The 23,657-nt window shown below is 50.0% G+C and overlaps 1 protein-coding gene across 9 annotated transcripts in view; it reads left to right on the forward strand.

The window, feature by feature from the left end:
• ERG (ETS transcription factor ERG) overlaps positions 1 to 23,657 on the forward strand; it is a 269,120-nt gene that overhangs the window by 187,215 nt on the left and 58,248 nt on the right. For 4 of the 9 annotated variants that reach the window (XM_023238738.2, XM_045036606.1, XM_045036605.1 and 1 more), the window contains one exon: positions 17,752 to 17,969. In XM_023238738.2, coding sequence (XP_023094506.1) covers positions 17,752 to 17,969 — 218 coding nt within the window. Of the gene's footprint in view, positions 1 to 14,958; positions 15,147 to 17,751; positions 17,970 to 23,657 lie in introns of those variants that run through there. The other 5 variants (XM_023238739.2, XM_045036608.1, XM_019839379.3 and 2 more) reach the window with 4 other exon arrangements.

The raw sequence follows: 23,657 nt of genomic DNA on the forward strand, positions 1-23,657 counted from the left end.
GCCCAGGTATGTAAGAGCTGATGCTCCGTGGACACCGTGCCTGTTTTGGTTGTCGGTGCCGTTTTACCACATGGGAGAATTGCCCATCCTTAGATGGGATTTTCCAAACGTGCTTTCTTTAAATTGCTTTTATTTTTGCTTCAACGCACAGCCCCTCCCTTTGGGCACTGGGTCTTGCAGAACTGTGGGCCCGTGAGAGGCCATCGTAGGTACAGTATGTAGGAAATTAAAGCACTCCTGATAATGCAAAATGATCTAATTACATTTTAAAATTAATCTAAATCACAGTCAAGCGTGTGCCTCATCTAAATAGGAGGGATATAATCCTACACTAGAGGAGATGACTAATATCATGGATGGAACGGATGTGAGACAACGGTGGCCAGGGTGGAGAACATACGGAGATACACAAATTAAGATGCCCACGTTTTGTGCAGAATGAAAGACTCTGGATGGGGCATCCACGGCCTTCAGAAACGAGGGCCAGTCTATGGATCCAATCTGAGCTTCCACAGCGTGCCCACCCCTCATCATCCTGGGTCCTCCCCCACTTAGAGAGGATGGTCCTGCTTCTGTGCCTTCTCCTCATGGGTGTTCCACCTGAAAATGTTCCTCGCCAGGTCCACATGTCTAGTTCCCTCCATTCTTCAAGGTCAATGAACACCAATTCCTTCCTTCTTCCCCCCTCCCTCCACCGTCCAGGCAGTCAGAAAACTTGGCATCACCCTCAGCACCCACATACTATGAATGCACACAACAAATAATCACCATGAGTGCGCCGTGTGTGGGCACTTTCCCAGGCGCCGGAGAAACATCTTTGAAAGAGGGAACCAAATCCTTGCTCTCAAGGAGCCTCCACTCCCCCTGTCTTGGAGACTCTCTTCTTTGTTTCTCTTCGGGTATTTTGTCCCTCTGTTAAAGTAATTACAGTCTGTTGAGAATAAGGACTTTGAGGACAGTCCAGCTTCCTGTCACCACCCCCAGCGCCTACTGTGGTTGCTTTGCACGTTGTGGGTGTCCAACTACTGGTTATTTGAATTGAATGCATGCCTTTTGAGAATCCGTTTTATTTTTTTTATTTTTTTGAGCATTTGTTTATGTATTTATTTAGAGAGACAGAACGTGGGGGGAGGGGAAGAGAGTGAGGGAGACAGAGAATCCAAAGCAGGCTCTGTGCCGTGAGCCCACAGCCCCACGGGGGGGGGCTTGATCTCATGCACCATGAGACCATGACCTAAGCCAAAACCAAGAGTCAGATGCTTAACCGATTGAGCTACCCAGGCACCCCAAGAATCTGTTTTAAAATTATTCACGTGCAGTGTTCAGCGAGGCAATAAACAGGAAGCATCTTCCAATGTCCAGGTGTTGAAGAGATGAGCTTAAAACTTAAAATATCCTGGTCATGAAAAAAAAAAAAAAAAAAAAAGAGTGGTCCTTAGCATTCATTGGAGAGGGCCGCTTCCCAGTCTGGAGAGGCGCCAGGTGAACCAAGACGGACGCGCTGGGAGACGGGCAGAGCATCTGTGCTTGGCTTCTGCGGCCCACGGCCCCAGGGACCACTCTGTCAAGCTGGCTCTGTCCCAGAACCACAGCCAGCTTGGCAGCGGGTAGGTGGTCTATATAGCCTGTGCTCATTTCCTGCTGGTCTGTGGTCCTTCAACAGACCTCCTCCCATTTTGCCAAAAGACACAGCGCCTTCCAGAAGTCTCAGCTGGAAACAGATGTTGCTAGGTAGTTTGTAGCTAGCAGGAGATGGGCGGTCTGCGTCTTTAGTAGATTCTGCCCGGTGTGGGAGAGTCTGGGGACCAGCACTCAGCAGCCGAGATGCATGAAAATGCCAACCCCCAGACTCTTGGTTTTTGTTAAGTGCGTTAACTTCCAAATGTAACACGTCGCTAAGTACTATCTTGGGAGGCTCAAGATTGGCCTTTTTTTTTTTTTAATGAGAACTCCCTGTTGTCAACTAATGGGAATGGCCAACAAGCTTCATGTTTTGTAGCCTTTAGCTACGAAAAATGTGTTCTTTGTAAAGTGCGTTGTTGCCGTAAGACTGTGGGTTACTTCAGAGAAGATAGACTGTGTCCCCGCCCATTTAAATCCCTGCAACAGAGGTCCCCAAACTTTTGGCTTCAGGACTTCTTTATACTATTAAAAATGATCGAAGGGATGCCTGGGTGGCTCAGTCAGTTAAGCGTCTGACTTCAGCTGAGGTCATGATCTTGCGGTTTGTGAGTTCGAGCCCCACGTGGGGCTCTGTGCTGACAGCTCAACCTTGGATTCTGTGTCTCCCTCTCTCTCTCTGCCCCTCCCCCACTCGTGCTCTGTCTCTCTTCTCGCAAAAATAAATAAATACTAAAAAAATGATTGAAGATGCTAAGGAGCCATTGTTTACATGGGTTATATCTGCTGACATTTACTGAATTAGAAATAAAAACTAAGATGTTTTCGAAAAACATTTATTCATGAATTCATTCTATTTATTTATTCAATATTATTTTTTTAATGTTTATTTATTCTTGAGAGATAGAGAGAGACAGCGTGAGCAGGGGAGGAGCAGAGAGAGAGGGAGACATAGAATCTGAAGCAGGCCCCAGGCTCCAAGCTGTCAGCACAGAGCCCGACGCGGGGCTCGAACTCACAGATCGTGATACCGTGACCTGAGCCAAAGTCGGCCGCTTAACCGACTGAGCCACCCAGGCGCCCCTGTGAATTCATTTTACAATAATGGTAATAAACTCATTATGTATTACTGTAGAGAACAGATTTCTATGAAAAATAGCTCTATTTCCCAAAGACATATTTAGCGAGAAGAGTGGCATTGTTCTATATTTTTGTAAATCTCTTTAATGTCTGGCTTAATAGAAGACAGCTGGGTTCTCGTATCTGCTTCTGTGTTCAATCTGCTGTGATATCACATGTCCTGCAGTCTCTGGAAAACTTCATTGCACTCTGGTGAGAGGCTCAGAATGGAAAAGGCAGATAACATCTTAGTATATTACGAAAATAGCGTGGACCAGCAGACTGCCTGGAAGGGTCTTGGGACCCCAGGAGGTTCCTGGAACACACTTTGAGAACTACTGACCCACCAGGCTTAGTCTGGTACCTCCCACTGTGCTAGGTGGGTGGGGTACAGCCATGAATGAAGTGGACATATTCTCTGCTCTCTGGGAGCTTACAGATCGTTACAGGCTGAACTGTGCCCCCGTATTCATGTATGAGAGTCCTAATCCCCATAACCTCAGAAAGTGACCTTGTTCAGAGAGCCAGTCTTCACATTCGTTTTCAAGTAAAGACGAAGTCATCAGACTCGTCCACCATAGCCGGTGTCCTTATAAAAAGGGGAAATTTGTCCGAGACACGAGACTCGCATACACTCAGTGAAGCCGCGGGGGGAAGACGGCCATCTACAAGCCAAGAAGCGAGGCCTGGAGCAGATCCCTCCCTCACAGCCCTGGAAAGGAACCAGCTCTGCTAACAATTTGATTCTGGATGTTCAGCCTCCAGAGCTGTGAGAGTATCAGTTACTCTTGTTGAAGCTGCCCAGTCTGTGGTACTTATTTTTTTAATGTTGATTTATTTTTGAAAGAGAGCGAGAGACAGTATGAGTGGGGGAGGGGCAGAGAGAGAGGGAGACACAGGATCCGAGGCAGGCTCCGGACTCCGAGCTGTCAGCACAGAGCCCGACGTGGGGCTCGAACCCACAGACCACGAGATCATAACCTGAGCTTAAGTCAGACGCTTAACCGACTGAGCCACCCAGGCGCCCCTAAAAAATTTTTTTTTTAACATTTATTTATTTTTGAGAGACAGAGACAGAGCATGAGCATGGGGGAGCGGTGCCGGTGCAGAGAGAGAGGGAGACATGGGATCTGAAGCAGGCCCCAGGCTCCGAGCTGTCAGCACAGAGCCTGACGCGGGGCTCGAACCCATGAACAGCGAGATCATGACCTGAGCGAAGCCAGAAGCTTAGCTGACTGAGCCACCCAGGCACCCCTTTGTCGTTCATTTTGATTGCCAGAGGTTGGTTTCCCTGAGGGCTCCCCTTTTTAAGAGGTGGCCGAGATGGGTGGGGGAAGCCTCGATACGATATCTCTTACATGTGCAAAATCTCTCAAAAACGCCAGGTCCAGGCCCTCTGAGTGAAAAGCAGGTATCCTGAGTTCCCAAAGCTTCCGTGTGTGATGATAAGGGGAGTTCTCATCGCATAGGCGACAGACGGTGGGTATAACGTCTCGTTACGTGTGGCTTGTGGTGTATACGCGGCGTGCACAATACGTGCGTTCGGATCACACTCCGTTTTGAAAATAGTAGAACTTCAAAGAGAGAAAGAATGTCCCTTACGAGGTGAAAACTATTCGTGCCTTTCAGGAAGGAAGGCATCTGGGGGGGTTGGTCTGTGTACATAACAGGGGTCCCCGCTGCTGCCGCTGCTACTGATTCCAGCATCAGCCTTTGAAAAGCAAGGTTCGGATTCCCTCCACAAGTTACGCACTTACTTAGTTTGAATTATAAAGGTTGTCTGTTGCCTGCCCTTGAGTGGGGGTAAGAGAGAGAACGCGGGCCAGCGTAGATCTGAAGGCGCCACCGAGAGCGCGTTGCCCGGCAAGGCCACTTCTGCCCGCGACGCCAGGTTTGAGGAGCCCGTGGGAACGAGGGTGCCTTAAGGAGCTACCAGAAACTTGACGAGGCATGGCTGTTTCCGTCGCCCCCGCCCGCTGACACACAGATGCCCTTCTGCGCGGAAGCAAAGGTGAAGGTTGGCGCATTCACACGAGCGAGAACCCAGTGGATGGGAGCGAGCCCCGCGTGCAAGGATGGGTTCTGTGGGAGCGCGTCGCGATTGGGACAGTTCTGCGTCAGCGTCAGAGGCACGAGTTACAGTCCAGCCTCGGATGTCAGGGCCCAGGGGGGCCCGTCTGGCCCCTGGCTTGACAGGGACTCTAGAAGGGGACATGTCTGTTCAGTTTGGGATCAGGAGCTCGTGGCGTCGGATGGAACAGGGGCGGAAGTGGCTTTGTGACTTCCAGTTACACAGCTCCGTATACCTCGTTTTAATTTTTAAATTGATTTCAAGGGCGCCTGTGCTTACGGTAGCGATCTGCGCCCTCTGCCGGGTTAGAAGACAGGGAAGGCAAATCATCTTTTGTTCCAGAAGCAGACGGTAGAGGGGTGATATGCACAAAGGCTCGTTACGCAAACCAAGTGGGTGAGTGACATAAAACCCCACCCCTCCGAAGGGAGCTTGCTCTGCACCCGCCACGGGGCTGGGGAGGCAGGTGCCCACCTCTCACCCATCCAGCAGGCGTCTTTGTGTTCAGCACGGGCCTGAGCCCTGGAAGCCTCCTCCTCTGCATGGAAAAGATGGGCCCACGGACATCAGTGGGTCTGTTTTCTCCATGAGGATTCAGTACAGTAAGTGAAGAGGTTCCAAATAAAGAGCCAATCCAAAAACCGAGGTTTAGACCCTTGTGTAGGCCTCATTAAAAGTTTCAGGCCACCTGCTGTTCTGCAAGTTAGACTGGTTTGGGTCTGAATGGATCTACAGAGTTTTAAAGAGCGATTCTGACTTCTAACATAGACCAATTTACAGAGGGGTGCAGGGCGGACTCCCACGAGAGCCCCGTTGGGTATGATATATGTATGTGTGGTTTGAAATTGTCGGGCAAGTTTACAATGAATAACTCAAGTGCAGTAGGTTTTGAGATCAACGCTCCCAGAGTCGTAAAAATCAAGTCTCTCTGCGGCCAGCTTGTTGGTGCGTGAAAAGTGTTCCGATGACAGGGTGCTCCCTGGTGTTCCAGACTACATCATGGGAGAAGAATGAGGTCAGCCCCGAGCATGAACAAAGGTTATGATACCCTGGCTACTTGGTCTCCTTCCTGTGCAGAAACTAGGGCAGATTTATGTACTGGAAAATCTCTGCGGAGTACAGGCTTAGCCTCCCGGCCCCGGGGAGGGAGGCCTCATTACTCACAGAGCCGAAGCAGGAGCTTGGCAGGGATGAGACCCTCGCAGTGGGGGAGCGCTTGGCTCTTTCCACAGCGGGAGTCGGTGTCTAAGAAGGAGAAAGTGTCCACGTTCGGGTCTGCTGTATACAGTATGTGGTCTGCGCCGACAATTATTCGAGAATGGGGATGGAAAGGAAGGGAGGGAGGTCTTTGGACCTTGTGAGTCGTGGGGGCTTCGTACATGTGCTCGACTTCCTCACCCGCTTGTCCTGGCTTCTGTAAGGCTTTGGTTAGTAGAACCTTACTTTGTTATCATTGGTGTGATCGATGTGCCAAACGGCCCTAGAGTCCCCATGCAGGAGATGACATCCTAACCACACCTGAAGACGTGAAATGAGTTCTCAGGGTCTCGCCTACCGTCTCACGGTGAGCAAGGAAGATGTTCGTGGGACGTGGGCAATTCAAATACTGGGGCTGCAGGAACGGAGGCTGAAGCTAACCTCTAACTTGACCTTATAAAAACTTTCTGACAACCGCACAAGTGGTAGATTAGATGCGCCTAGGGGAGACCTCCGCCGACACTCCCCCCACCCCTCCAACATCTGCTCAGAGGTAGAGAAAGGCGGTCACAGATAGAGAAGGTGGAGCTTGCCTTGTGGCCATGGCAGGAAGAGAATGTCACTAGTGAAATAAAATAGATTTTATTTGGGTACAAGAAGGGACCTTAGGAAACATCAGAAGAGCAGGCCCTCATTTCAGACCTAAGGAGTGGTGGCCCCAGGGCTGGGCCTCACCGAGTGGCCGCACTGAGTGGGTGGCTACATCTGGAACCAGGGACCCTGCATTCTTGCTGTTCTGTTAAACCCCCATGTGCCCCAGCGGGCACTTGTGGGTCGAATCTGCTCTCACACGTTTGGAAGGAACTGCATCAATTATTTATTTATTTATTTATTTATTTATTTATTTATGTTTTATTTGAGAGAGAGAGAGAGAGAGAGAGCGTGAGTGGGGGAGAAGGACAGAGGGGGAGAGAGAGAGAGAGAGAGAGAGAGAGAATCTCAAGCGGGCTCTGAGCGAAGCGTGGGTTCGATCCCACGATCCTGGGGTCACGACCTGAGCCGAAATCAGGAGTCGGCCGCTCAGCCGACTGAGCCACCCTGGCGCCCCAGCAACTTTGTTTTGAACGTAAGGCTGCCCTCGCGCTCCTTTGAGAGAGAGGCTCGGATTAGAAGTTTGCAGGCACGAGATAGAAACCTGGTGGAAGCAAGCCGAGCCAGCAGCGGCAGCACTGTGGGTGGAGGCCGGGACATCTGCTGTTCCTATCTTGCGCTTGCCAGGGTTTTCCATTGTGCCAGAACTTTCTCATGAATAGAATTCTTGGAATTTTATCGAAAACAATGAATCCATGTGTCGGAGATTCACGGAGGAGACACATCCCAGATGTGCGCTGCACTGTATTTTTAGTGTGCACATGTGTGGTTTGCAAAGGCCAAGCAGAGGGCTGCCTGTATTTCACGCGGAGCTCCTTCTGCACATGAGAGGGGTGACATACCATCCCTCCCTTGGTGCTCAGAAAAAGACCGTTCCGACAGACTGTGACAGCAAAAGACTGTGTCCCCCTCTGGGCCTGGGGTGCTGTTCTGAGAATCCTCTGTGCCTCTTGAAACCTGAATCACCTGCATTCCAAGCTGGGCGAGTAAGCTTCAAAAATCAGAAGGATAGCATCATCCCACGAGTTTCTTAGCAAAGCCGCTGTAGGAACACGTCCTTGTACAAGTTTATTAAAAACTCATGAGCTTTTAGGGAAAGTTAAAATAAAAAACATCAGGGATCCCACATCCCAGAAGAGAAGACCTTTTTGGGAGTTTGAGGAATATCAGTTGTGTGCCATGGGCTATTTTGGGGAGAGAAATACAGATTGTGTTGTAAGAACATGGTATTTCCATTCATCCATCCACCCATCCATCCATCTATCTATCCACCATCCATCCATCCATCCATCCATCCATCCATCCATCCATCTATCCATCCACCCATCTATCCATCTATCCATCCACCCACCCACCTGTGCATTTATCTATTCATCCATTCACCCATCCATTCATTTAGTCATCATATAAAGAATGCCAACAGCATGCCAAGGAATGTACCAGAAGCTGAGGCTACAGTTTTGACCAGAAGACCCAGATCCCTTCTCACACGAAGCTTGTGTTTTATTAATACCAAACAAACTAATGTAGAACTACAACTGAAAACTCTGCAAGAACTGATCAGGGACCAAAAAGGTGAAATCACATGGGGCTAGAGTGACTAATGTCCTCTTAACATCAAAAGAAGAGGTGTTAGCTTGTGCTCTCCCCCCGTGAGATAAAGGCACATGACTTTCAAAACTAGTTTTTACAAAGAGAAGTGACTACTTACACGTAAGAGACTTTATACTTTTCGGGCATCTGGCTTGTTAGAACCACATGACTAGGAATGGGTAATCCAAACCACGGCTTGAACCACGTGGAGCATTTGGGTCAGTCTCGTCGACTTTCTAGAATGTGATAATAATTGAAACATAATAGGAAAGTTTATAAAACCTTTCCCACATCCTAGCTCACCGAGTCCAGTTAACATCCCTGGTTGGAAGGTGGGCAGCTGTGATTAATGCCGTCTTTACAGTTGAAACAATCGAGACTCCGACAAGGGTGAGGCAGCTGTATTTGAACTTGCCCATGTGAGGATGTAGTATGCCCATGTTGTGGAGTGGACTGTTCGCAGGGCTGGGGACCAGAATCTGCATCTCTAACAAGCTCTCAGCAAGCTCCTTGTGGCAGTTGGAGCAGGAAGCGGTTCCCAAAGTTCTCTTTTCATCGCCAATGGATTACCGAAAAGTAAAACTAGATAAAAATAAGATGAAGGCTTTGGATGCATATCCTCTGACCGTTAGGTGACGGCAGTGATTAGGAAAACAAAAAGGAACATCGAACGCCAGCCCCACCAAACTCAGGGGGCGCAGGAGGTCTACAGGGGCAGTCATGGTGATCTTTGCATTTCCTCCGACCTAAAACTTATAAACAGGATGCTTCCACACATGTTTTTATACTTTTAGTTCATCTCTAAAGAAGGAAAGAAGCCTATGGGAAAAAATACGTTTCTCTGTAGGAGAACAAAGAAGCTATTAACATCACTTACACATTGTTCCTTTTTTTTTTTCTTAACCTTTTTATTGAGGCTTGATTAACATGCAGAAAGCCATACGTATTTCACGTGTACAACTTAATGAGTCCAAGAAGAGTATCCACCAATGAAACCACCACCACAGTCTCCGCCACAAATGCATCCGTCGCCCCAAAAAGTTTCCTCCCTCCCTCTTTATTTGTTTGTTTTTGTGATAAGAACGCTCCAGATACTGTAGTCAACTCCACCCTTGGGCTGGGTGGTCAGTCTTCAGGACGCAACTCCTGCACATCTGAAACCATGCACCCTTCACCCTTCCGTTGCTGACAGAAAGAGTCTCCTTCAGTTCTCTCCGATGTTTCAGAGGGCATCCTGCACAGCCCTGGGCAAGGAAACAGAAGTCATTTTAAAATTATGTGTGCCGGGTTTCTGATTCCTCAAGGTTCGCTGAAATCTAGTCTTCGTTGCGTGAGACCTAACTATTATTTCTCTGAAGTCTTTCTGCAAAGCTCTGGTCTTCCACAATATTTCTAGGATTTCTGCTCCGCAATGAATGCTTCTCTGTTGCGTTGGAGATTTTAATTTCCAGTAAGCCTTATTTTATTTGTATGTGCCTGGCTACATAGGGTCCCCAGTTTATGCCTCCGCAGATTTAAGGCAAGACCCTGCGATGCTCCGTGCGGGTGACTACAGATGTGTTGCCAGGGACGGTTAGCCTCTGGATTCCTGGCCGTTGGATGCAAAATCCATTGATCTCACAAACGTGGATCCCTCATTGCGATGGGATAGAAGTTTTGGGACCCCACTTACTGCATTATGATTGGGCTGTAATATAATTTCATGACTTTTAAAAACTTTTTTTTTTGATTTATTTTTGAGAGACAGAGTGAGAGCGGGGAGGGGCAGAGAGAGAGAGAAGGCGACACAGAATCTGAAGCAGGCTCCAGGCTCCGAGCTGTCAGCACAGACCCCAATGCGGGCTCGAACCCACAAACTGTGAGATCATGACCTAAGCAAAGTCGGACACTTAATGGACTGAGCCGCCCAGACGCCCTGATTTCATGACTTTGATGGTTAATATGAACATCAGCAAACGTGATGTTAAGAAGCTCTTTTGATGCTAGTAACGAATGTATAATTGATCCCGCCCTGAAAATGCTTATATTTTAATAAATGTGGGAGCTGGGAGACAGGTATCTGAGCAAAGAGAATTCCCGGGGTCACCTTAGACCTGCCCAGAGCCGAAGAGAAATCCAGCGAGTTCAGAGCAGGGAAATTCTACAGGGGGTCCTGAGGGGGCCGTCTCTAGCTCAGTGTTTTCTGAAGGGATATGCCGAACAGAGGGAGGCACCTTCTAGACGAGAAAGGAAGGAATGAGGAAAGATGGAAAAGAGAGAGTTCAGGTTCTCTGTGTCATCTATGCAACATCTGCCCCATGAGTCTTCTGAGAGATGAGGAATATGTGAAAGTCTTTTTCATGTGCCCTGTGACTAATGATAATGTTAGGAGATAGATGGGTGGATGGATGGGTGGATGGATTGGAGACGGATAGGTGGGTGTATATCTGTGTGTGTCAGCGTGTATACACACATCTGGATGAATCTCCCTATCTCCACCCCAGTCCTGGGTCTCGAGCTGGTATCACATGTTGTCAACTTGTCTGATACTGAAACAACACCATGTTGGAGAAATACGCTCTTCAAATGGACTTCGTTTGCCTACGTGCATGTTCCCTTTGAGGTTAATCCAAGATTTTTTATATTTTTCGAAGGACTCAAATAGCAATGTGTTAAATGAGAAAAACGTGACACAGAGCTAGATGCTGCGTTTAATATATGGTTTTAATGTTTCCCGCACCGAAGAGTTAAAAAGAATATCAGGAGAGGGCAACAGTGCTTCACCCCCATCTGTAACTTCATGCTTGGCTTCTTGTGTGTGTCATAATGAAAAGGCCCACTGGTCAGATGAAGCTTCTTATGACACGAGATGTTGGCTGTATCTGAATGCAAAAACATACACATTCAGAATAAGTCTTTCTACGCGATTGGTATGTGGGTGTTGGGTGAATGATGGTGGGAGGTGGTGGTGGAGGTCTTCTCTAAGTGTACTGTTGCTTTTTTCCCTCCCAAATGTGAGCAGGAAGTGACTTTCCAGAAGCATCTATGGCAGGGGGTCTGCCTTGAAGAGAAGCTATACACAATCGGGCTTGAGACAACCTAGTAAGAGTTTTCCAATACCATTAGGTCTCTAGACACCCATACAAGGCCACCACGTGCTGCTGGCTGTAGCGTATTTATAAATGGGGTTCCTACTTGCCCTGTTTTTCCTGTGTATTATCCACCAAGAGAAGTCAGGCATCTACCCAGGATGCACGCGTCCCGATACATGGCCCTCAGTTTAAGTCTGAATAATATGATTAACCAAAGAAAACAACAGCTCTGTTGATTATCTAAGAAATACTGAAATGGGGGCGCCTGGGCGGCTCAGTCGGTTAAGCGTCCGATTTCGGCTCAGGTCGTGATCTCACGGTTCGCCAGTTCGAGCCCCGCATCGGGCTCTGTGCTGACAGATCGGAGCCTGAAGCCTGCTTCGGATTCTGTGTCTCCCTCTCTCTCTGCTCCTTTTCCACTCACACTTTGTCCCTCTCTCTCTCTCTCTCTCTCTTTCAAAAATAAATAAACATTAGCAAAAAGAAAAGAAATACTGAAATGCATCTGGGGCCTGTTGCTGCATAGCTTTTAAGCTCATGGGAGAGCCTTTTGTATGTAGAGGGTTCCTTTCCTCTCCTGATGCTTTAATTCCGTCATAAATCGTGAGATTCTGGGCATTTATTTCTTCACCCTCTCCCACTGAGTCCCTCTATAGCCTCTCTCTTTCTAGGTGGTCCCATCTCTTACTGTGATAGCAGCCCTGCTCTTTCGACGGCCGTGACAAGACCGGGTAGGGACGCGCTCTGCACGTGGCCTCCATTAGCCCAGCCTTCCTTCCTTCTCGGACATCCGGGCAGTGGTGAGGGTGCAGCTTTGGGGAGAGATTCTCCCCAGAGCCCCAGACCCTGCCTCTACTTGGCCCTCCTTACTGACGTCCCTCTTCTTCTCAGGCCTGGTTTCTTGTCCTGGGGCGTGAGTGACGGTTGACCTTACGGGGTTGCTGTCAGAACTGAATGACCATGTTTCATAAATTTAAGATGGCACTGGTTATAAAATGAACCAACATTTCGTCTGCCACCAAGGGGAAAGACATGAGTAAGCAAGCCAGCGGCATGCCGTTGACTGTAAGATGCATCCAGATTTCAGAGCTGGGAAAATGTGGAAAACGGTGTAGTCAGTGGCATAGGGCTTAAAAGAATGTGCATGCAGAGCGCTTCATTCCCAGGGCAACCTGGTTATTTTGTGATGGAGCAGCTGTTTGTGAATCCAGAGAAAAGTGGCCAGAAGATACCACACTCCTTGCAGGGTGTGGAGTTACGGGATGCCCCAAATTCTGCTTGGCTCTGTGTGGGAGACGCTGAAGGAAGAGTTTTGTATTGGGGTGCAGCGGGTTTGAGAACCCCCGTGGAAAAGACTGGCTCCTGATTTCAGATGACACTGGCTTCCTGGAACGGACACTGGGTTGTGACAGCAAGAACTTCGTTGAGAATGTTCTCCAAGGCACGACCGTAATCTTATTTAGCGTGTTTGTTTCACTTACGTTTTCCACTTGTTTTTCCTAACTCCTGGAGGCACATGACACTTGAGGAAGCCGGAGAGACATGGGTTTGGGAATCCAGTTCTGTGGACACTGAGTTCTGGATGTTTCTTGGATTTTTGAAAACCACGTAAGGACTTGTCTCTCTGTCTCGCTTGCTTCGGTTATGGAGGAGGGCTGATCATCCTGTGACTCACTCCCAGATTTCATGACAACCTAAGTATGTTGGGTTCTCTGGATTAACAATGTAGTACTTTTAACCCTCGTGGGGGGATGGGGGGGGTCACAAAATTAGAAGCAAAGAGGAGCCCAGGCCTTATTTTCTAATTCTTTTACTTGAAATGTAGGAGCCTCTCAAAATACTCATCTGGTAGAGAAAGGAATGCATCTGTTTCAGGATCCCTGATGTCTTCTGCTGAAAATGTTAGTGCGCTTACAAAGTACATTCCACTTTTCATTATTATCTTTTGAACATAAGCATTTGGATCCTTTGCCGTACCCAAATCTAGTTACTTGAAAATAAAGCGTGGGGCGCCTGGGTGGCTCGGTCAGTTAAGCATCCAACTTAGGCTCAGGTCATGATCTCATGGGCCGTGAGTTCGAGCCCCGCGTCAGGCTCTGTGCTGACAGCTCGGAGCCTGGAGCCGGGAACCTGCTTCGGATCCTGTGGCTTCACCTCTCTCTGTCCCTCCCCGGGTCATGTGCGCTCTCTCTCTCTTTCTCTCTCTCTGTCTCAAAAATGAAAACATTAAAAAATGTTTTTAAAGAAGACAGATCGAATTTTAGGCTCACACTATGAAATATCATCTGGGTGAGAACTCCCCAGCTTCTGGAATGATCAGTTGACTCTTAGCCCATGACCAAACTCCAAAAGAGTGGTCCTCGTATGTTATTGGTGCATTGAGTACATTCATTTGAAATAAACACCGTAGCCCTAATACAGCACTACCTTTAATTCGGGGGCAATTTGCTTAGAATTTATGTGCGTCTCATAAGTTAGTAAAAAACGAGGTTGGTCGTGTGTCACTTGCCACATTGGAATATCCCAACTTTCCTGGAGCCACAGAGAAAACACCCCCACACACCAATCTAAAGTTCAGCTCTTTTTATAGTAACATAGAGGCAGGCATATTAAATTATTATGCCACATTTCTGCCAGGTTTTGACTTTTTTTTTTGAGTTCTCCGTTATAAGGCAACCCGAGCGGTCCCCAAGTCCCGCGGCTGCCCGAACGTTCTGAGAGCATAGCCTATGCATGTTAACTAAGGCATCTCCTGACACCCCAGGCAGGTAGGCAGGTAGGTAGGTGAGGTGGCCACGGACGAGGAGGGAAGCAGGGACAGCGTCAGCCAAGGCCAGGAGTCCCTTGCGGAGCTGGAGTTGAGGGACTCATGTGTTCCTGGTTACCAGCCTGTGTTCAGAGCTCTGTTCTGGTTTTAATCCTGCCGGGCGAGATCCTCTCCCTCTTTGAAGTCCCAGAGCCGCCAAGCAGGGAGGGGGCGAATCCTTCACATCAGCCTTTGTCATTCACACCGAGCCAAAGGGACGATGTCACTAAGTCAAATGGATGGACAAAGAAACACTGCTGGTCTGTAGTGTCTCTTGCTTGTTTTCTTCTAAAAGGCGGTTACTTTTAGTGACGATCCTTGTCGAAGGGGGTCTCTGACAACCAGCCTTTGGCCTCTTTTTACTCTCCTGTTGCGAAAATGTGCTACATGGGCGTGTGTGTGTGTGTGTGTGAGAGAGAGAGAGAGAGAGAGAGAGAGAGACAGACAGACAGACAGAGACAGAGAGACCGAGAGACAGGAAGAGAGATTGATTCTGTTTCCTTTTCCTCACCTTCCTTAATTCTAGGTGTTTGGCGGTCTTGGTCCAGTTATAATAACTTCGGGGCCTGCGTTTTTATCGCTCTCTCTTTCCAGAATGTGGCTTCGATTTCACCCTTCTTGAAATGCCTATCCTGAACCTCCCTCACTTTGGGGCTCTTTCTCCTCTAGTGAACAAAAGCAACCTTTGATATTCCGAATTGCACCACCTTTCTCATTTTTTATGCAATGTGAACTTTGAGGAGAACTTTAAGATATGAGGAAAAGATGTGTGTCTCCCTTATCTTTGGCTTTTGTAAGTTTTTTTTTTCCTTCCCCTAAATCGATCTCAATTAACTTTGATTTCTTTCTTTAGAAAACCATGTGCTGAAATAATGCTTTGCCAGATGTGAGAATGGGTTCCTGCCTCTCCAAACACACACTGGAGCCTTGTCTTAGTTCTTCTAGTTTGATCCACTTTTTAAAATCTTACGCCGCATTTGTTTGGTCACGGGAAGCCCTACTCTACTTTATCTCGGAGGTATACTCATATTTTGACGCTGTGACTCTTTTTGTCGGCACAACCTCTTTCTTTCTCGCTTGTAATTTAAAACCTAGCCCGTCCCTCCTCCCCCACCTGTTTCTGCCGAGTTCTGATACGAATCACACGTTTATTCATGTTTCTCTTCACCGGGGAGCCGACGCTAACCTTGCACTGGGTCTTGAACTGGGTCTTGTCTGTGGGACCAGGCGGGAGAGGGGGGCAGGCGTCGGCCTCGTTTCCTGTTCTGACCATGCGAACCCTTTCTGTCCAAGTGCTGCTATGGGAGGGGAGACTCAGTTTTGCAGAAATTATAGAAGATGCTGGGATTGATGTCTTTTTGAAAATATCACTACAACGCTAAGCCCGTGGTGCTGATTTTACTTGTAAGGCCACATCTGTGAATTTTGAGTCGTGAGATTCCTTTACCCTCCCTTGGGACCAGAAGAGAGAGCCATGTAATTCGGGTCCCCCTGGACGTCTCCGGTGCCCAGAGCTTTGGAGCTGCTGTCTCGTGTCGCTGTTGTCTATTGTTGACGTGTTTGGTTTTTCTGTGGATTCAAGATGCCTTACCTTTCTGTTGTTGTTGTTCCTCCCTCGTGTCCGATTGTGGCCGTCTGGCGGGCGCGAGCTGTCCTTGTGTACATTTTGTGTTACTGTTTTCACCGCCAGCTGACTCTTGCCCCGCAAGCTGTGATTCTAGGGATTTTTGAGAAGTGGGGAGTGGTGGGGTGTATATAGGCACAGGCACCTGGCCACCACTCTGACGGCCAGAGCGCTGAGTTTGTTGCTGCTAGTTCTTCCTACTCGCTGATTCGTAGCTCAGCGTTGTCGGGCAACGAAGTTCATGTGCTTGTGAGGTTAGTCCTCGGGTGGCAGAGTGCACACGGGGTGGGGAGGGGTGCTTTGTGAAATTACACGTGTTCTCTAATAATCCTGATACTTCTGCAAGGAGGTAGGTCTGTATCTTCGAAAAGCTGCCTCCTAAGTCTCTGTTACTAACAGGGAGCGGCCTTATTTACTGAAATACCAACTCGAAGAAGAATAAGGGAGTGCTAACGTAAACAGTATCCCAAACCGAGAGATGTAAGAAAGGCATCGTCGTAGGCTGAGGCAGTGGAAGGTAAAACACAAGTCCGATCTATCCCTAATTCCACAGCTCCCTTTGAGGTGAGTTCTGGACTTTTCTGGACCTCAGATTCTCTCATTTGGGGATGAGCAGTTGGGACTAAAGTCTCCACTGTCCCCCCAGGTCCCAAGATGTCCATTTTTAAAAAATGTTTATTTCTTGATTCTTTATTTATTTATTTATTTATTTATTTATTTATTTATTTATTTATTGTTTTGAAAGAGAGAGACAGAGAGAGCACATGGGGAGAGGGGCAGACATAGAGTGGAGGACAGAAGATCTGAAGTGGGTTCTGCACTGACAGCAGCGAGCCCGATGTGGGGCTCGAACTCACAAACCATGAGATCATGACCTGAGCGACCTAAGTCGGACGCTTAAGCGGCTCAGCCACCCAGGCACCCCTAAAATTTCCATTTTTTCTTTAAAATAATGTATGACCCAAACAGCATTTGCTTCTGGCCAGTCGATAACGATAACTGTGGATGCCCAAGGACTGAAATACAAATGAGGTATCCCATGGATTTCTTGTTTCTGTTAGAGAAACCAAAATTGGATTGTCCCATAATTCCTTCTGCAGCACGGTGTATCATTCAAGCAGTTGAAATTTCCAGATCTAATTGGCCTTTGCCGGTCTGGCGAATAGGATATACGCGTAGCCATAGGCCAGCCACTTGTTTGACTTAAAGCCCCACAAGAATGGTCCAACAATGACGAATATTTTCTATTTCTTTGCACCAAATCACACAAAGGACCAAAGATCTTAATAGAAAATAAGGGAGAAAAAGAGCTCGTCAGTGATCCCAGATATTTTAAACATCCTGGTATTTGGAGGCATCTGGATAATTCAGAGCTTTTTTTTTTTTTTTTTTTCTGGTTCATTTATCATCCAGATGTTCGCCATCATGGAAACACTGCTCGAAACTCCATTTCAGCTAATAACTTCGAAGTGGAAAAATTCGTACCTTTGTCCGTTCGTCCTTCGGTGCCCCACTTCCCTTTACTTTTCTTCTAAGCGTCTCCTCTTGGAAACCTCCTGGGAATGTGGCAATTTCGCCAGATGCTTAGGTGTTCTCCATCACATTTCTTTTTTTTAATCTCCATGACCATTCTGTACCCTGTCTGCTTGAATTATAGATTGCATTTGTCAAATAATGACACAAGCAATTGGATGTCTTCTAAGACCTTTGAAATTCAACTTCCTTGAGTTGAGATTAAAGTGGGTATTATCTGCACTGTGGCAGTCAGGCCGGAGATGCTGGGAGACCCGCAGGAAAGTTTTTCTGGGCCGGCCGCTTCCAACTGCTGCGGTCGGGAGGGAAGAAACCCAGCTACTTTTTTCTTCTCAAAGGTAGAAATGGACACCACGACAACTACCTAAAATGTGGTCCCAGTTAGAAATGGCTCGCAAGCCAGCAGCCCTTTGAAGCGTGACTGTCCTTTGGCGCGTCCTGAACGTGTGTTTCTTTGGGCATTCAGGAAGCGCTATCGGTCGTGAGCGAGGACCAGTCATTGTTCGAGTGTGCCTACGGAACACCACACCTGGCCAAGACGGACATGACCGCGTCCTCCTCCGGCGACTATGGACAGACATCCAAGATGAGCCCCCGCGTCCCTCAGCAGGACTGGCTGTCTCAACCTCCAGCCAGGGTCACCGTCAAGATGGAGTGTAACCCTAACCAGGTGAACGGCTCAAGGTAAGGAGACGCCCCTGCCCCTCTTCTCCCCGACTTCGCTGTTTTCCTGCCCCTGGAAGAGGCAGATGAGTCGCGCTTCTCCAAGGATCGTGGCCGCGAGTGAGGCCCTTGCGCGGTAACATCGGGCCGGGCTGAGAAAATGTGTTCTCCAGTGGTTTGCGTGAAGGCTAGAGGTTGTAAAACGGGTAGTATATTTACCAAGAGCTCCCTTTGAAGATGTGCTGGATTCTGTTTCCCAGGCACGAGGGCTCTGCGGGAGGGGGGCCGCGCCCACATATGGCAGAATTCATCTCTGAGGGTTTTATTGCCCGGAAAATAATGCCGGCTTATGTTTTTATGGAGGGAGAGTGTGAGCTAGTGGCCAGGCAGTGCGGCGTGACGTCCGGGCCATATGACTTGGCTGGTGGGTCTAGTTCATACGCGCTCCACCCCTGCCTTCTTGGTGCGCGCCGTTGCTTCTCGCCTTTCCTTACGCTTGAAGCCAAGTTCTGGCGGCACACGTGAAGTACTCCCTTTCCTGACTTTGTCACTGCCGCTGTCTCACCGCATATGTTATCGAATGCGGGACCGTGCGCCTGGTGCCCAAAAGCGTTTCATCAGACGCGGTTTTGAAAAGTAAAGTTGACTTCCATTGCGACGCGATACCCCACGCGTATTCGGAAAGAACGTAAGATCCCGGGACAAAGAAAGGATAATTTCCTTTAGATGCCGCATGATCTGACGTAGAGTCCTAAGAACGGCTCACGTTTTCTGGTGCTTTGTTAACGCGCAAAGCCCCTGTACAGCCAGCGAGCTGTGAATGCTCCAAGCAGCCTTGTGAGGAATGCTTGTCCCCATCTGATGGATGAGGAAACTGAGGCTCAGGCATTTTCTGGCTAACCTGAGATCCCAGCTTCGAGCAATTGGATTCAAACCAAGGGCGTCTGACTCCACACCCAGTGCATTTTCCACTCCGCGGCGCCCATAACAGGCCCCCTTTTTGCTTCACGTATATTTCAATGCTAAATGCGCTTTTTATAATTGTCATGTTTTATAAGCACTGGAAACCATTGCGTCAACCCCTAGTTGATGAAAGTGCCAAGTCACAGGGCCTTAGAGAGAATGTCCGCAGTGTGGCTGACGTGCCAGACAGGGAGATGGGAGACGGCAAGAGTTTTCCTCGGCTCCGAGAAGCCCGTTCACTCTGTGCGTCTCGCTTCTTCTGGAAGAGGGGGAAGATAGCTCTGATGTTGAATCTTGCTACGAAGCTGGTCCTTTAAGTGGAATTCAAGCCAAGATAGGCCCGGCAAGGCAGTAATTTCTAGACGCCCACGAGGACAAAAGGACCCTGGTAGAAAATGCCGTCAGAGGGTCCAGGATAGCGGAGTCCTGGCCCGGCCAGTTGACGGTTACGTGTGACTATTTCACAGTAAACCTATCCGTCTGATAGGATGTTTCCCCTGCTCGTTAACTGGTCGTCCTGCTGTGAGCCCTGAGTACGTAGCACTTCTTCCAAGGCTGCTTTCTACCTGCAAGGAATACATCACCACGTGCGTGCATGTGTGTGTGCGTGCGTACGTGTGTGTTAGAGCAAGGCTGTGTTAGGGAGACACTGAGTATGGGAGAGAGAGGGAGAGAGAGCGAGAACACTTCGGGCAAAGGGCACTGAGACGATTTCCAGGCAGCAAAAAGTGGAGCGAGCCGTGCCCTAGCCCATGTTGCCAGGAGCCTGGCCTGCGACCAGCGCTGGGAATTGCCAGGCTGGATTCAGCAGCCCCAGAAGGAGACCGAGTGGGGAGGTGAGGACGGTGTTGGAGAAACGAAACCTTCTCTTATTCTTCCGGTGCTATTTGTGAATTTAACAAAATATGTAAATAGAAGAAGCCTGCTGTCTTGTGGGAGAAGTGGACACCATTTCCCCTGGGGCGGGCCTGTGCTTCCTCTCTGTAGCCAGCGTCCATTTTCTGCCCGGCCGGGGCCGTGGGCCAGCCTTCCCGGCCCAAGGAGGTCCCCACGGGGATTTGGGACGGGAACCCTGAGCCTGGCTAAGGGGCGGGGTCCCCAAGAAGGACGGGGCTCCCGGGAAGCTTCTTCCACCTTCCTCAGCCCAGCTGACTGGGGCAGGCCCTGTGGCGGTTCCCATCAGGTGCAAAGGTGGGTCTCTTCTCTGGGAAATGCAATCGTTCTGGGAGGAACTGGACGGTTATCTTGTGGGGGAACAATGGAAGCTTTAGTACCTCTCAGGCCCTCAGAAAGTCTAAGATTGCTCAGAATGTTCCCATCACAGAACTTTTAAAGGCAGTTCCAGCTTTGGAAGCAAACCGTGATGTGTTTTGGTGGGGGAGGCAAGTCAGTCCTGTCGCTCCCCTTGTCTTCTTCTTGGATCCACGGTGCTATGTCGGGCAGGTCCGTGAAGGGAGCGTGGCTGCCTCCATCTAGCTTTGATCAAGGTCCGTGCGCTTCTTTGATGGAAAACCCAGGGCTGGCGTGATATAGGGAGGGAGGAGCTTCCAGAACCGCCGAAGCCTTGTGGAATGGAGCTATGACACAGACGGCAGCTGGTCACCAAGTGTCATCGTTGCCCACCCCCAAGAATGTTCTGGAAAGACAGGAGGGTGACATGCACTGACCCTCTTTGCAGTAGAGACAAATACGGTGCTCCTGCCCATCCTTTCCAGAGCTCAGTGTGCCTGCTGGAGTTGAGTGTGGTGCCTGGGCCGGTGCGTCAGTTGAAGTCTCCAGAAAAACAACCAATAGGTTAGACCCTGCAGAGATTTGTTGTAAGGAATTGGCTCTTGCAGTTGTGTGGGTCAAGTCTGAGATCTGTAGGGCAGGCTGGAGGGCTGAAAACTCAGGCAGGAGTTGCTGCTGCTGCAGTCCTGAGGCAGAACTTCCTCTTCCTTAGGGAGAAGCTCAGTTTTCTGCTCTTTAGGCCTTCAACTGATTAGACGAGGCCCACCCACATTCTGAAGGATAATTGCCTTTATTTAATGTCAATGGATTCTAGATGCTAACAACATCTATGCAATATCCTTACAGCAACACCTTGATTAGCGGTGGTTTAAGTCACTGGGCGTGATGCCCTGGCCAAGTAGACGCAGGAAACCGGCCCTACCTGGTGTTCCCAGACTCTGTGCCGGGCAGGGCTTGGTGGAGCCATTCCTCTCAGACCTCCAAACCAAGGATTCCCTCCGGTGGCCAGTTCCTTGTACTGAGGGGCTCAGTCGGCTGGATGGGAAATGGTAGAGGGTGTTGTACATCAGATCGTTGGTTCACTGGCACCTTGCGCCCACTGAGAGCTGGGCGGCCAGGCAGTACCTGCTGTTCAGAACACGACAGGCTGCCTGTGTGGCCGTCAGGGTGGCTAAGGCTCGTTTCATCTGGGGGCCCGACGAGTGGATACAAGATGACTGCGGATCAGGCTGCACACTTTGCAGACCCACCGTGTGATATTTACACACACCAGCTCCATCACAAGGAACGTAGATCTGGCGTTCATTTGGTTTTCATTCTGGAGACCTTGAATGGACCCTTGTCTGTAGCAGCCCTCCACGAGGTGTCAGGGGCGGAGGCAGGGTCGGGGAGACAGGGGTCCTGCCCTGCGGGAGTTCTCGGCAGGGACAGTGTGGAGCAGGCATGGTTCACCTCTGCGTGAGCAGAAGGGACACCTTCTCCCGGCATCCTCCAGAGACAGCAGCCGCCGCCCCCCAAATCCCCCAGCCTGGAAGCCCCAGGCCAGGTGTGCCGGGGAGTTAGAGACAGCAGTGTGAAAAGAAGCACACCTCCTGGCCCCCAGCTCGGCAGCTTGTTCTGACTGTCATTGCTGGAAGCTTTCACAAGTCAGACTCCCATGCAGCGCGCATGCGACTTGATCAAGTTCCAGGGGCATTTACGTAAGTCCAAAACTGGACTTTGCAACATGTGAGCGGATACCTTTGCGGCCCCTGATTGCCAGTGTGCAAATACCCCCCAGGACGAGAGCGCTCTGCAGCTTGGGTCTTGCCTGAACGTGACCCAGCTCCTTCTACGTAGAATGGCATCCTCGCGAACGGTCCTCTCTGTCCCTGTCCATCCGTCGCCCTTGGAGGAAAAAGCCAAGTGCTTTGGGAGGAGGGTGGAGCCCAGCTCCTGACCAAGTGGTGGAGTTCTGCAAAACCTCAGCCCGTATGTGCTCATAAGGCTCCTGAAATGAAATACAAGTGGCGAAATGAGATCTGTTGCCATTATACTAGAGCTCTATAAAAAATAATAAAAGGAAAACAGGAGAGAAAGGCACCACCGCCTTGCGAACCCGCGGGGAAGTAATTGTGGGTTTGGCTTGGCCACTGCTGTATCAGAGGGCACGGTTCTTGTAGACACCCATCTAACTGCACGCTGTGTAGACACGGGACGTCATTTCTCAGCCTCGGTAGTCCGTGGCCACCCTGCCTTGCCCCTTTCTTCACTCCAGCCTCGCGCACCAGAAGCCCCCACGTGTCCACACGGCGGAGGAGGGTCCGTGTGCAAACTTGAACCAGCTGTTTCCCAGCGCGGTACACACAAAGGCCCTGTGGGGAGTTCCGCTGCCTGCGAGGCCTCTAGTGAGCCCCCTGCTGATGGCCTTAGCTTGCCGTGAGGTTGCTAAGGCCCAGGCCCCTACAGACAGGCGAGATGGGCCAAGAGATAACACACACACACACACACACGCCTGCGGCCCACGAGAAAATTGCCTTCCGTGAGTAGGCGGGCAGTACTGTGTGCAAAGCAGCTGCATCATGGCACCTCGGCGCCCCTGACTCGGAGATGCAGCCAGATGTCAGGTGCATCGGACGTCTCCTGCCCCCTTCCTAAGGCGGTGAAAATTCCGCGTAGCCCGCCTGGAGGTGACGGCAGGGCGGCGTAGGCCCACCCGGAAGCTTGTTGCAGCTGGAACGTAATGAACTCGTGTGCCGTGCCTGTGAGTCTTGGCCTGGCACCGTCCCCAGACCCCCTGGAGTCCTCAACTTCTTGCTGGAGTCGGGGGGGTGAGGGGTCCCTGGGGCGCCGGTGCCCAGAGTGAAGCCCCGCGATCAGCAGCATCAGCACCAGCCGGGGCGGGGGGGGGGGGGTGGCGTTAGACGTGCAGTTCTCGGGCCACCCCACACACGCCGAATCCGACCAGACTCGGGGACAGAGCCCAGCACTCGGTGTTTTAATGAGCCCTCTGGAGATTCCCGCGCTCGCTGGTCCGAGACCCACCGCTCTGTTGTTGCAGAGTCGAGGGAGATGAAAAATGGGTGCCCTGCAGAGTGAGTGGCCCGGGAGAATACAACGTGTAGAAGTTGGTCTGCTCCCAGGAAGTCGGTCTGTCTGTCTGTCTGTCTGTCCTCTCTCTGTGGTCTGGGAAGAAGACTCGTTGGGTGGATAACTCCAGCCGCACGTCAGACAGCAGGATGCTCTCGACATCATATTTTTTTTTTAACGTTTATTTATTTTTGAGACAGAGAGAGACAGATCATGAACGGGGGAGGGGCAGAGAGAGAGGGAGCCACAGAATCAGAAGCAGGCTCCAGGCTCTGAGCCATCAGCCCAGAGCCCGACGCGGGGCTCGAACTCACGGACCGCGAGATCGTGACCCGGGCTGAAGTCGGACGCTTAACCGACTGAGCCACCCAGGCGCCCCTCTCGACGTCATATTTAACGAACACGCATCTGCCGAGTGACGACGATGACAGAAAAAGGGGTGACCCG

This window comes from Felis catus, chromosome C2 (genome assembly GCF_018350175.1).
Source record: "Felis catus isolate Fca126 chromosome C2, F.catus_Fca126_mat1.0, whole genome shotgun sequence".
In the NCBI taxonomy this organism is placed as follows: Eukaryota; Metazoa; Chordata; class Mammalia; order Carnivora; family Felidae; genus Felis; species Felis catus.